Below are 13,486 nucleotides of genomic sequence, written 5' to 3'. Positions count from 1 at the left end.
TTTTATTTTTTTTCTTCCTCCTCCTCCCCCCCCCCCCCTTTTTTTTTTTTTTTTTTTTTTTTTTTTTTTTTTTTCCCCTTCTAGATTCCCCCACCATTTTGGATAGAAGGCATCTTTAGTGGCTTCTTCTGGATTATCACTGCTGGCCCACTGATCACGTTTGTACCTGATCTCACGTTGTATGAGCTTTCTTATGTTGTAATGGCTGTGGCAACATAAGCAGCATTATGCTACTCGACGTTCACATTGCTTAAGTCTTACCAGCATATCAACAGTAAACCTCCCCCCCCTTTTTTTTTTTTTTTTTTATTTTTTTTTTTTTCTCCTTTGATCTCAGATTAAAACCAACAGGGCACATAGATTTTACACACAAGCCTGTTTTATAGTGTTTTTTTTATAGCCAAGTTAAGATTCCATAGTCCTATTCTTGCATAAGCCCAGCTGTGACTGACTGGTTTTCTTGAACAGAAGATCTGAAAACATGGCACATGTTTACTGTACAGTTAAAAAAATAAAAATTAAAGCATTGTGGTGTTCATGGCCTATTTTGTATATTAAGGAGTTATTCCAGTCCTTTGATGATCAGAAATCGTCTGCTGCCTGTGCATTTTGCTACATTTTGATCTTTAAGCATACACAGTAATATATTGCAATGAAAAGTCTTGATGCATATAAAAACGCAGAGCTGCATTATTATAGTGCACCAGTTTACCCCACTGCCGCTTATTTGGTAAACTGGGAACCCCCTGCTTGTGATTAAAGGAGAACTGTTCCTGAACACACCCACTGCAGCTGCCTTGCTGTTCCTCCCATACCAAAAGTCAGTTCTAAGAGGCTTCTCGTAGCCACCAATCTGATTCACACCTGTTATGGTAACCTAGATTTGATTGGTGACGCAGGAAGTTCTAGATTTGTAGACTTTGGGAAGTACCTTCCCCTGTGATGTGGCTGCAGGCGATTACACAGATATTGGATTGAAAGTTCTTTCTCATTTTGGGGAATGAAGCAAAATGAGGGAGACAGAATTTAGAAATTATATATATATATATAATTTCAAATACAAAGTTTTGGCTACAGTTGATGTGCCATGTTTGATCACTAGTAGAGAAGTGCAGAGTACACAAAGGTGTGTTAGTCACATTATAAGCAATGTTGTTTGCTTCCATTGCAGGAGGACTCTGCGGGTGACAATTGGCTGCTTCACGGACACAGAACCCTTGGCACAGAGATGGTGTTAAAAAAGGTACTTATGCCAGTTCCCCATTTTGTCTTTTTAGGGCCCTAAGGACTTGTTTTTAATGAGTCATCCTACTAAAGGTTATAGGAAAAGTACAGTGCATTTTCAGAGACCTAAAGTTTTTTGTCATTGTCACTTTTCATGTATGTTTGATGCATGCATAGCTTATTGGAAACATGGCTTCCGTAAAGGAAAAAAAAAGTGATATACATATTTGCTATACATGCTAATTTCCCCATATTTTGTCTCTTTAAAGAGTCCTGCGGTCCAGAAAAAAATGCTTGTCCGTGTGCCAGATATGCCTTTGGCCCCTAATTTCTTTTTGCAGGCTTACAATCATTTTGGGGACTAGTGGTGCCAGTGTTCCGTCAGATTTGGCGACCTGTCAGAAATAGTAATGGAAGTGAAGTCCTGTGGCTGCCATCTTGCTACACCCTGCACTCTTCCATAGTAAGGATACACTGAGAAGGGGCAAAGTGGACATCATGTTACACCCACTGGAGTCTTGCATTTTGCACTTATTTTTAACAGTAAAGTGAGTTTATATAGTGAAATACAGTACTTACAACTCCGTCTGGTTAGATGTTGAATTTTTATAGTAGCGGCAAGCCTGCTAGTCTCACAGGTTCGCTAATCTGACAGAAGTTTGCTGCTGTTAAAATTCAACATCTCAACATTCATACAGAGTTCTAAGTACTGTATTTCAGTATATAAACTCACTTTACTGTGAAATATAAGTGTAAAACGCAAAACTCAGGTGGGTGTAACAAGATGTCCGCTTTTGCCCTTCTCAGTGTACCCTTACTGTGGATGAGTGTGGGGTGTAGCACGATGGCGGTGACGGAACCTCGCTTCCGTTCCATTCTGATGGGTCGCCTAATCTGACGAAACGCCAGTCCTCCTCAATTGTCTTTTGCTAAACTACTGAATACCTTAGGCCCTTTTCACACTGATGGACTGATCGGGCCTGCCTGTCAGTTTTTCAGTCGGATCTGATTGTTTCATCGATTGCTCTCTATGGGGAGGCAGATGTCAGCAGACTTGCGTCCGGCGGATCTGATGGAATTAGACAGGCGGTCTGTTTCCATCCGACAGCCACATACAGAACAGCATGCTGTGTCCGGTCTGCATAGCTGAGTGGACTTGGACCTGACATCTGCCCTTTCACACTGGCCAGACTCCGTCAAAGGAATCCACCTGCTCAGCGAGGGATCTGTCTGCTAATAACTGCTGAGCAGGTGGATTCCTTTGACGGAGTCTGCCCAGTGTGAAAGGGGTCTTGTACTGTCCTCCATTTCTCAACATAACTAAGGGTCCAGTCACACCAATTGGTATAATGCATGTGTTATGGTGTGATGCATTGTTACTGTACATTGCATTGCACTGTTTAGGATGGTTTGCTTTTTTTGAAAATGAAAACAAAATTAGTTCATTCAGCTTTATACACAACAGCACCTTGAAATATGCTGCAGTGAAGTGTAACCTTTTGTCATTCATTCCATAAAAATAGACATGCCGTGTTTATGCAATGCACCCACACAATGCCAATAGGGCGCATGAAAACAAATGCTTTCCCTTTGCCCTTGGGTTGTGTAGTAAAATGTTCATGTTAACCCATATAATTCATATTTATTGATATTAATTAGCATATGTATTAATAACTAATTAGTATTTATTAAGCAATGATTTTTATTTTAGAGAAACTTGAAGAGTAAGATGCATACATATTAAAAATTCAACAATGACCCCTTTTACTTGTACCATATTGGTAATTTTTTATTTTAAATTTTCAGATCATGTCAAACGGTTGAAAGAATTGTTACATAATGTCAATTGCCAACAATAAAGCATGTTATAGCCTTTAAAATAAATAAGGTCTTATGAAATGCTTGTAGCCAAAACTCAAATTACATTCTAATACTCCAGAATATTGAGATAATAAAAATTATATATTAATATGAACATTTTTATAGATGTATATAGCGAGAGAGAGAGAGAGAGAGAGAGAGAAAACACACACACACACACACACACACACACACACACACACACACTCTCTATCTCATCAATTGTAAACTTGAAAAGACTATGCCAATGTAGCCATGTTGCCACAGACAAGATTGGCAAGACCAAATAAAGTCAAAGGGTAGATTGGAAAGAGTAAGGATCCCAAGGGCAATGAAGGACACTGGCTAAATGCCTTCTAGTTCAATAGACTCTCGACTCAACATGCACATAGCGTGCCCAGGGACTCTAAACTTTTTCTAATCTTGGATTATGCACTTGAGCTTTTTGAGTAATAATCCATGAAACCTTTTGCTGAACTTGTGACACCCGGACTGAAGCCTTCTTCAGGTGATTGGCAATGGGAAGCTTGGCCGCTAGGAGAACCCTCTCTGTGTATCTTGAGAAACGCGTGCGAAGGATTCCTTTTAGCAATGTTATAGCTGGGGCTTGTAAAATGTTAAGGCTTCAGTCACCTGTGTCAGGATTGCAAACGCCTTATTCAAAAAAAACCATAATCTGGGACATTCCCACCAAACAGGATACATTGAGCCTTGCATTTGACATCCTCTAAAGCATAAGTGTGATCAGCTCGGGAAACCATATACGCGTTAAGACATTACCATTCGCTCTAATCTAATCATGATTTCAATGCCCTGTTGGTATCGAAATCGGCATCCCAATCCCTCATATATGGAAGCTTAGCAGATGTATCTAATGAAAGACCATATATGAAATTCCCCTCCCCGATCCGTCTCCTGTGTACATCGTTTCTCATAAGGTGTGACCTTATAGCTCACTGCAAGGTCTATAGGCAAGGTGCGTAAGAAATTAGAGATTTAGCCAAAAATCAAAAAGTTTCAGAAGGTACAAGCCCTTTGTCATCAAGCAAGTCTGGACTTGCTCCCAGCTGCAGCTGATTGTAATTAAACCTCATGCTCTTTTGGAATTACCTGAGTATATTTCATTACTTTCTACATCATTTGAGCCTCTGTTGATAAACACTGATCAGTGTAGCTCAACAGACGTGATGTGAACAATTCCAAAGGCAAGCTTTACACATTAATAGGGTTCCCTATCCAAACAGGATGGGAAAATCTTTTCTGCTGGCTATCTTCTGACCGCTACTTCTCCTGTGGCAGTCAAATACCCACTCAAGAACTGTCTGGTTTGGCATCAGGAACTGTACAGCTGAGAAATGTCTGCCCACCTCCTCGGATTTTCAGATGAAAGTTTTTTTTTTTTTTTTTTTTTTTTTTTTTTTTTTTTTTTTTAGCTGGGTGGTACCATGGTTCAAATTTCATCCTTATTCACAGACAAAATGTGAGCCATATATGGCTAGCATTGTTCTGTAGTCCATAGTTAAAATCTGGGAGGGATGGTTAGACAGCTCTGGATTTCTGACAGGATATACAGCTATTTTTCTTTATCGTGCTCTCCAGGACAGAGCGTCTTCATCTCCATTACAATAGGGTTATTCTGCCACCTTCAGGTGACTGGAAACACGGGAAGTCCCCTTTTTAGCCATAACCCCCCCTCCCTGTTAGGCGAGGCTTCAGTTTTTATTTTATTCTTTTTATGTTTTTTTGGCAGGCAATAAACCACAAGACTTAGGGATTGGAACCAAGGAAATTCTATCTTCATCTCCATTATGATAGGGATGTCCCAAACTGAATATTAAGGGAGGGCAACATAGCAACAAATGCACTAGCAGAGGTTATGCCCCCTCCCTCTTCTCATGTCCGATCCCATAAAGGTGACAACATATCCCTATTGTAATGGAGATAAAGCTACTCTGTGATTGTATCCCAAAAAAAGTTGTTTGGGTTCGCATAGACTTTCATTTTAAAATTTCAATATAGGCCCGCTTTAGGTTATATAAGGATCTAGTGGAGCTTTATCTAATTTGTTGTGTTTCTGTTTTTGTCACATGGCAGCCCAGCGTCACATACCAGGCCATCAGCAAACGACTTAAAGTGTCAGAAGAGGTAAGAAACATTCCTTCAACTGTCACAGCTTGTTTACCAATTTCGGTTCCGTTTCATCTGATCAGTAACGTTTTATTGTCTCTGTACAGGACACCGGTTCAACGTCGATCCAAGCAGCAGACAGCACAGCCATTAACGGCAGTATCACACCCACAGATAAAAAGTACGTCTCCTGCCAACACAGCCCTGGCACTTCAAAAGATTGTAGGCTGCTCAGTATGTGCATTAGGATTACTTAAAGGATTAGTTCACTTAAAAAAAAAAAAAAAAGAAATGCGTGTGTATATGTATGTATGTGTGTGTGTGTGTATATATATATATATATATATATATATATATATATATATATATATATATATATATATATATATATATATATATATATATATATATATAATTTTTTATTTTTTTTTATAGGTAAAAATTGTGCCTTTGTTATATTTTTTTTTTTCGTTTTTGAAGCCTGTAAAGCATTGCACCAGCGATCAGATCGCTGATGCCATGCAGGTAGGGTTTCCACCTCATCCCTTTAAGCCTGAACACATTAATTACACAGGTTCTGTGACTGATTAAGGTGGTAATTAAACTCGGTGCCTTATCTGCATTAAATTAGCCCTAGAACCTGTGCTATTCATATGCGTTCGGGTTTAAAGGGATGAGGTGGCAACCCTAAATGCAGGTCTCTTGCAGATATTTCTGTGTATCTGTGCCCGTACGTCCCGTATGGACAAGCAGATGCCCAGACAGGAAGAATCCATGAACTACCATGGCTCTCCGCAGCGTCGTGGTAGTTCATTGAGAACTACAAGCTGACAGCCGCAAAGGATGTTGGGGCTTGTAGTTCATTCACACACACACACAGCTGTATGCATGAAAGACGAGGCCGTGTGGGCGGAGCACCTCACTGCCGTGCTTATTTTAGAAAGTGACAGCTATTACAGGGAACTTATACCCATACTGCTGTCACAGGCAGGTTGGGTAGGGGGGATCGGGCAACGGATGCAGCATAGGAACCATTACGTTTCACCGTAAAAACGGGTGGAACATGCAATATGTTCCCAAAAGTGAAGTTAACCTTTAATTACTGACTATGGGTTTTAGATTTGTGAATGTGCCCGAAGATGACTCATGTGGCGCCCCTGGATGGTGTCAAGTAAAATAACAAATTCTGGTGTTGGGAATACACTAAGGCTTACTGTACACGGGACGTTTTTACAACCTCTCCTGAACAATTAAACTTTACAGATTGTAACCCGCGTTTTAAAATGTCAGTTTTGCCGCATTTGCATTTATAAGCATTTGGGGAAAAAATTTTTTTTTCAAAATATCCAAAAAACGCCTGTAAACGAAACATGGCTAATGTTTAGAAGCGTTTGCCACTTGAAATTCCTCTAAACTAAGCGTCTGAACTCATTTTTTTGCTTTCTAAAAAAGGCCTCCTAAACTCAACTGCCTAGAAACCACTATGAAAAATTTGGCCCAACTGCTCCTAAACATCCGTTTAGCAGCAGCAGTGTTCATGAGGCCTTAGAGCTGTGTCTCAGGTCTAGCATTTAAACAGGCACATTTTATAGCCTTTGTGTCTATGCCATGTCTGCTTGGGCAGAGGATGCTATTTGGCTCCCTCAACAGACAATGATGAGGTTGATTTCTTCAAAGAGCATAGGGAAGTTTGATTAGTGATTAATCCATTTGTCTTCCCGTAGATCTGCCTAGGGGCCCATTCATACTTGTCCTTTCCTGTGTCGACTGTTACACGTTAACTTTTGTTTCATTAAGGCATCACATTCATGTTAAATGGGCTGCCAACACACAGGAACAGATCAAAATGTGGGCATGCAGAATTTTTTTTCTGGCATAGCGCAAGGCAATGCACAGCAGTATGTTACCGTGGGTTGCTTTGGTGCATGGGTGCTCAGCCAGTGGCCCCCTAGCCGCTGCAGAACTAAAAGTCCCATGAGGCATTGCAAGGCTGACAGTTAAGAGCAGGACTTGCAAAGGCATGATGGGATTTGTAGCTCCGCAACAGCTGGCGTGCCACAGGTTGGGCACTCATGCTTTAGTACATTGGGGTGGCATTCGAAATGAATGGCGTTGCAGTGCATTAACTCATTTAATGTGCTAAAAGTAATTTGTTGCCGTACTGCACGCTTTATTGCAGTGTTTTTCTTCCCAAAAGTATACACTTTTGGTAAGACCTTGAAAATCTGATATTAGGAGGCTCGATTCAGGATTCGGCTAACTGAAGGTTCATGCTGTCGTTCACACATGCGCTTATCCTGCCTCATACAGCTAAAATTGAATAACAGGAGTAGTTTGTTCATTATCTTCTAGCTTGCTTAAAGAGCGCCTGTCGCCATTTTTCACAAGTTAATTTTAAAGCATCTTTCAATATAGTAAAAAAGAAAAGACAATTCCTTCACTGGTTGTTTCATGTACTTTTTTCCCTTTAGGTCAGGGATATGAAATTAGTGGACCTCCAGCAGTTGCAAAACTACAAGTCCCATCATGCCTCTGCTTCTGGGTGTCATGCTTGTGGCTGTCAGTCTTGCTATGCCTCATGGGACTTGTAGTTCTGCAACAGCTGGAGGTCCACTAATTGCTTACCCCTGCTTTAGGTTATAAGCCCGCAATGTTAACAGGAATCTGACACTTTCAGAAAGTGTGGGATCCTACCATCCCTGAAATATCAGATTCCAGTTAACTTTTCAGCCTTAGAACTAATAGGCTTCTTACAGGCCAACATTATATCAACATTATGCTTTCAATTGTTTCTCCAGGATCGGCTTTTTGGGCTTAGGGTTGATGGGAAGTGGCATAGTCTCCAACCTTCTGAAGATGGGGCACACGGTGACAGTTTGGAATAGGACTGCGGAGAAGGTAATGACCCCGGAACAGGTGGGACTTGCTTCTTATCTCTGAATTTAAAGTCATCCTAACCAGGCTGTTTAAAGTGAGAAGTGTGTGTTATTGCTATTCTGGAACTGAAAACTAATTTGCACATGTTGAGGTCTGGCATTGGATCTAGGTGACAGGGTAGCTCTTATGGTCTTTCCTTTATAAGTTACATATTAACATGCCCACAACAGGCAAAGTAAATGTTTAACAATCACTTATGTTATGTTTGAGTTTAGTAAGGTTTGCAGCCTGTTCCTTGCTGTGTGCAGTTGCAGTGCAGGCACCTAATAATATTAGTTCAGGTGGTATCTAGTGATGAGCTGAAATTTTAAGACTGACCTCTGGACATCATCTATGCCAGACAGGTCAAATTGGTGTTGAGTGGGCTGCATGTTGCCCTGTCACTCATTCTATGTGGTTTTGCCATCACTCCCAGTCATATGCCCCCTTCATTTCTGGAAGACCTGAGTTTTCTTTGTTTCTGATGGCTGAAAAGAGCTTCATGGGTAAAGCACAGATTTGTTTAAAAGATAACAAAACTGAAGTGTATGTATATTGGCCAGAACAATAATAAATGTTACCATAGCAGCTTGTAGTAGTAATCTTATTCAACTGGACTTGTTCTGTAATGTTGGGGCCCTTTCACACAGGTGCGCTTAAAAGGGCTAGGCTTTTTTTCAAAAGTTTCCTGACTCCCAGCAATGCACCTGTGGAAAGCAGACGCGACTCAAAAAATGCACCAAAAATGCAAATGCGGTGCACTGTTGATGCGTTTCCATTGACGTAAAATGGAAGGTGTGTTTTTGGTGTGCAAAACGCAGCTCAGCAATGTGAACCATTAAACAGGATTTAAAGGGGGGTCATTTTCATGTGCTTTTGTTCTGGAAAGGTGTGACCACAAAAGTGCACCAGTGTGAAAGGGGCCTTAAAGACATTTTGTAGCTTATCCAAGCCCCACTTCCATTCTAATGACTGTCAGGAATGTGCACTGCCTTGCTTTGTCTCATTTGTTGTTTTGTGTGTTTTTAATTGTATTTTTTATGTTTATTTTTCTCTTGCAGTGTGACTTGTTCATCCAAGAGGGGGCACATTTAGGCAGAACTCCAGCAGAAGTAGTCTCTACTTGTGACATTACGTTTGCATGTGTTGCAGATCCTAAAGCAGCAAAAGATGTAAGTTTCATCTGGTTTTCCTGTGTGTGTGTGTGTGTGTGTGTATGTATGTGTGTGTGTATGTGTGTGTGTATATATATATATATATATATATATATATATATATATATATATATATATATATATATATATATAATATGATAAATGTTTCTAAAAAATTGGAGGAAAAAATAAATATATATATATATATAATTTTTTTTTTTTTTTTTTTTTTAACTTACCAGAAATGCCTGTTTCTAGGCAGATCGTCCTAATCTGCCTCTGCCTATTACACAGTGATTTTAAGGTCTTCTCCTCACGTCGTCTTCTAGTGAATGGGGTGCGGTGTGTTCTGGGAACTGTGCATGTCCCAGAACACAGCGCACCCCATTCACAAAGCGATGCGAGACTCGCACATGCCCAGTAGGAAATGGGCAGTACAGCCGCAAGGCTCCACTGCATGTTTCCCTTAGTTGGAATGGCAGCGCCAGGACCCGAGAGCCGAGGGATGGTCGGTCAACATCGCGGGCACCCAGGACAGGTAAGTGTGCTTATTAAAAGTCAGTAGCTACAGTATTTGTAGCTGCTTTTACATTTTTCTTCCCCAGCTGGTCCTGCCCTTTAAATCTGAGATGAGCATGACCAAATTACAAGAGGCGTGGGTATTGCTACTGAGATCTTTGTGTATTTCTTCCAGACCTGTGCAGTAAGTGTGCCACTTCTCTGTGCAGGAGCTTCCTGTAATAAAGACCGCTCACTGCTGCTCTCTCCCCTTGTGTGGGTGACTGGTCTGGTGTCCGCCCCTTCCTGTTTTCTGAGCGTGTAGTGGGTAGAGCCTGCTGGGTCCCTCCCACAGTTCTACGCAGGCCATGTACAGCGCAGTGATGTCACTGCTACATTACAATGTAATAACTGTGTTGGCAAAGCGATTTGGTGAACAGAAAACATTAAATCCGTTGTGGTTATTGAGGAATACAGTATATTAAAATGAAAGAGCCCCAAACCCCGCATGAATAAATCAACGCTGTATACCTCAAAATTACGCGGTGGGCTTGGCCTCCCTAATCTACAAGCTTATTATCAGGCGGCTCAGATAACACAACTTTCATATACCACGGCCAGGGGGCCTCAGCCCCTTTGGGTATCTATTGAAGCCCTTTCGTGCCATCCTCTTGCTATTGGCTCCCTGATGTGGCTACCAAGTCGCCTTCGCCCTCCTATCTTATGCCCTACCCTGTCCCACTCCCTTGAGGTTTGGGACAGAGTACGCCATCGTAAACCATTGGTGTCTTCACATACTCCCTTGGCTCCGGTGTTTTGTAACCCAGAGTTTCCACCTGGCTTGACCCCACAGGTATTCCAGTGGTGGCTCAATAAGGGCCTCCTACGGATAGGTGACTATTTACCTGGGGGCCGACCTCACTCCTTGCAGTACTTTGTAGAGACGTTACAGATGCCCCCTAGTGAGCTGTTTCGGTATAATCAGATTGTATCATTTATACGTTCTAAATTTTGTAGGATAGAGAGACCGTTTACTCTTACGAATTTTGAATTATCCTGCCAATCACAGGACCAAATACGGGGGCGTATATCTACCATTTATGCTACCATTACGGACCCAATTACTAAACTTCCCTATATGATCCATTGGGAACGGGACTTGAATCTTACTTTTGATCTGTCTGATTGGCAGGATATAGCCTATGCTTTATCTAAAATATCTGTTAATACTGCATTGATTGAGGCAAATTATAAAACTCTACTACGATGGTATCTAGTGCCAACCAGGATAGCTAAGATGCATCCGTCTACTTCCCCCATGTGTTTCAGACGGTGTGGTCAGCTGGGTTCAATGTACCACATTTGGTGGCAGTGCCCGATTGTAGCCAGATTTTGGATTCGTATATTTAACCTTATATACACGGTTACTGGGGTTAATATTCGTAGAGCCCCGGAGGTAGCGCTTTTCCAGAAGCTCCCTGATGGGGTTCCTAGGAAATCTTTTAAGCTGATCACATATATAATCCTAGCTGCTAGGATAACTATAGCTAGATATTGGAAGCAGTCGATGGTTCCTCTTGATTCTGTAAAACTTAAGCTTAACTGGATTATGGTTAATGATAGACTCACCTGGACCCTTCGTAATAACTCCAAGAAATTTAATGTAATTTGGGATCCATGGATCAACTATATTTCCCCACTGTGATTTGCCGCTGGTTGACCCTCTCTCTCTCTCTCTCTCTTTTCTTCTTTCTTTTTCTTTTCTTTTCTTCTCTCTTTCTTTCTTCTCTATATCTATTGTCTAATAAGATACTTTTATATACTTTGAAAAACAACAAGAGGTCGGGCACCACTCTGTGCGGTCGTTCCTAGTGGAAGAGGGGTGTAGGAGCGTTCTCCCCCCCTCCCTATTGTCTTTCTTTCTTTGTCTCTTCTTCCCACTGCTTTGCTCCGTTTTTTATTCTGTTATTATTCTTGACAATATAGATATCAAAGATTTTATGAGCAAGATCCAATTGGGTCTTACAGAGGGTGGGACGGGTCTGTAGTTTTGATTGGTGGAACACCATACTTTTTTTGGGCTACTCTGTAATGTATAGTCTACCATTATACTGATTCCGTTTAACCTATTTGACTTATGGTTTTACGCTTTCATGTTTTACTGTTGATTGACCCGATTGCTGTATGGGACGAGGGTCATATTGTCCAGATTTTACTTGTTCACTGACCGTATTATTTGTGATGTTTTCTTACTGTCTCACCTTGAATTATAAATAAAAACATATTGAAAGTTAAAATGAAAGAGCCCCAAGTTTAGCTTTATGTGATGAAAACAGACATACATAGCTATACCAGAGTATATACACACACACTTTATTATATATATATATATATATATATATATATATATATATATATATATATATATATATATATATATATATATATATATATATATATATATATATATATATATATATATATAAATTTAATTATTTGAGCAAACGCATGGAAAATGCTGTTTACTAGTCTTGCACATCTTTTTCCGTCTTTATATAAGCCGGATAATTGTAGGTGCCTTATGTCAGTTGAACTAGGGTTTTTACCAATTTTTCAATATAGCGTGATGTTAATGTTTTGTTTCTCCTCTCTGCCAGTTGGTGTTAGGACCCAGCGGGGTGCTGCAGGGCATCCGTCCAGGAAAATGTTACGTTGATATGTCCACTGTGGATCCAGAAACAGTCATTGAACTAGCCCAGGTATTATTTGTAGCAGAGCTAAGCTGACAGTGGAATTTCTTTTTATTTTTTATTTTTTTATTTGATGTCTGATCGTTTTGGGTAGAGTAGGAAGGGGATAAAGACCTCTGTGAAATTATTGCTCTGTGTCCCCAAAAGAGCCATCAAGTGAAGGGAAATCTCTAGTGGGGACATATACATAGAGCTGCTAAAGCAGAGTGGAGAGGAGCTAAAGTACAACTAAAGGCAAGGTTTTTTTTTTTTTTTTTTTTTTGTTAACGTGGTTGCAAGCCCTTACATACTTTATAACCAGTGAAGTGACTGGCCTCAAGTGATACACAGAGATGAAACAAATCCTCCTACATGAATTGTACCTGTCTTATCTGCAGTCTTCATTACATCCATTCAAAGTTCTGAGCTTCCAGAAAGCGGAGGGTGGGGAGCTGAGGCTACACTCAGCAGATCTCAGTGAGGAGAGCCTATTGGAGGGAAGGGACACATACAGATTTTGGGAAAACTTGTCAGAAGTTACACATACAGAAAGCAAATGTATGGGGCAGCAGACAAAAATGACACTTCATGCTCTGGATTGAGAAGTACAGACTAATATAGGGGGATATGTTTAATTTCTGAGGTTTACAACCACTTTAAGCCACATCAACCCCCATGGGTGTTCCACGTATAACTATGTTTCATTGTTTAATATTATTCTTACCTCTGTAAAAAGTTTAGACCCTTCTGAGCCTCCACTAGAGGATTCCAATACTGAGAAGAGTTTTTTTTGCAGAGCAAGCATATCATTCTAAAAAGTGTACTAGCTGCTGCACCTCCCATAGGGAACTACATTTTCCATGATTCCACCCCACCCTGCTCAAAGGGGGGTAATGTAAGACTGGCCTAGGTTAACAATGTATGCAAATTCCGATCTGCCTATTTGCAGGTGTGTGTGGACAGGGAATTGGTATGTCC

General features: G+C 40.6%; 1 protein-coding gene across 5 annotated transcripts in view; it reads left to right on the top strand.

Annotated features, from left to right (window-relative positions):
- Nucleotides 1-13,486, top strand: part of GLYR1 (glyoxylate reductase 1 homolog) — a 56,531-nt gene that overhangs the window by 31,173 nt on the left and 11,872 nt on the right. For 3 of the 5 annotated variants that reach the window (XM_077449456.1, XM_077449454.1, XM_077449457.1), the window contains 6 exons: nt 1,172-1,243; nt 5,179-5,229; nt 5,319-5,392; nt 8,010-8,127; nt 9,189-9,299; nt 12,437-12,538. In XM_077449456.1, the coding sequence (XP_077305582.1) occupies nt 1,172-1,243; nt 5,179-5,229; nt 5,319-5,392; nt 8,010-8,127; nt 9,189-9,299; nt 12,437-12,538 (528 nt within the window). The remainder of the gene's footprint in view (nt 1-1,171; nt 1,244-5,178; nt 5,230-5,318; nt 5,393-8,009; nt 8,128-9,188; nt 9,300-12,436; nt 12,539-13,486) is intronic. The other 2 variants (XM_077449453.1, XM_077449455.1) reach the window with 1 other exon arrangement.

This window comes from Lithobates pipiens, unplaced genomic scaffold, assembly GCF_037356315.1.
Source record: "Lithobates pipiens isolate NorthernLeopardFrog02 unplaced genomic scaffold, aLitPip1_a1.2 Scaffold_22, whole genome shotgun sequence".
NCBI classification, from domain to species: Eukaryota; Metazoa; Chordata; class Amphibia; order Anura; family Ranidae; genus Lithobates; species Lithobates pipiens.
The sequence above is the reverse complement of the archived record's forward strand: the minus strand, read 5'-3'. Positions and strand labels throughout refer to the sequence as shown.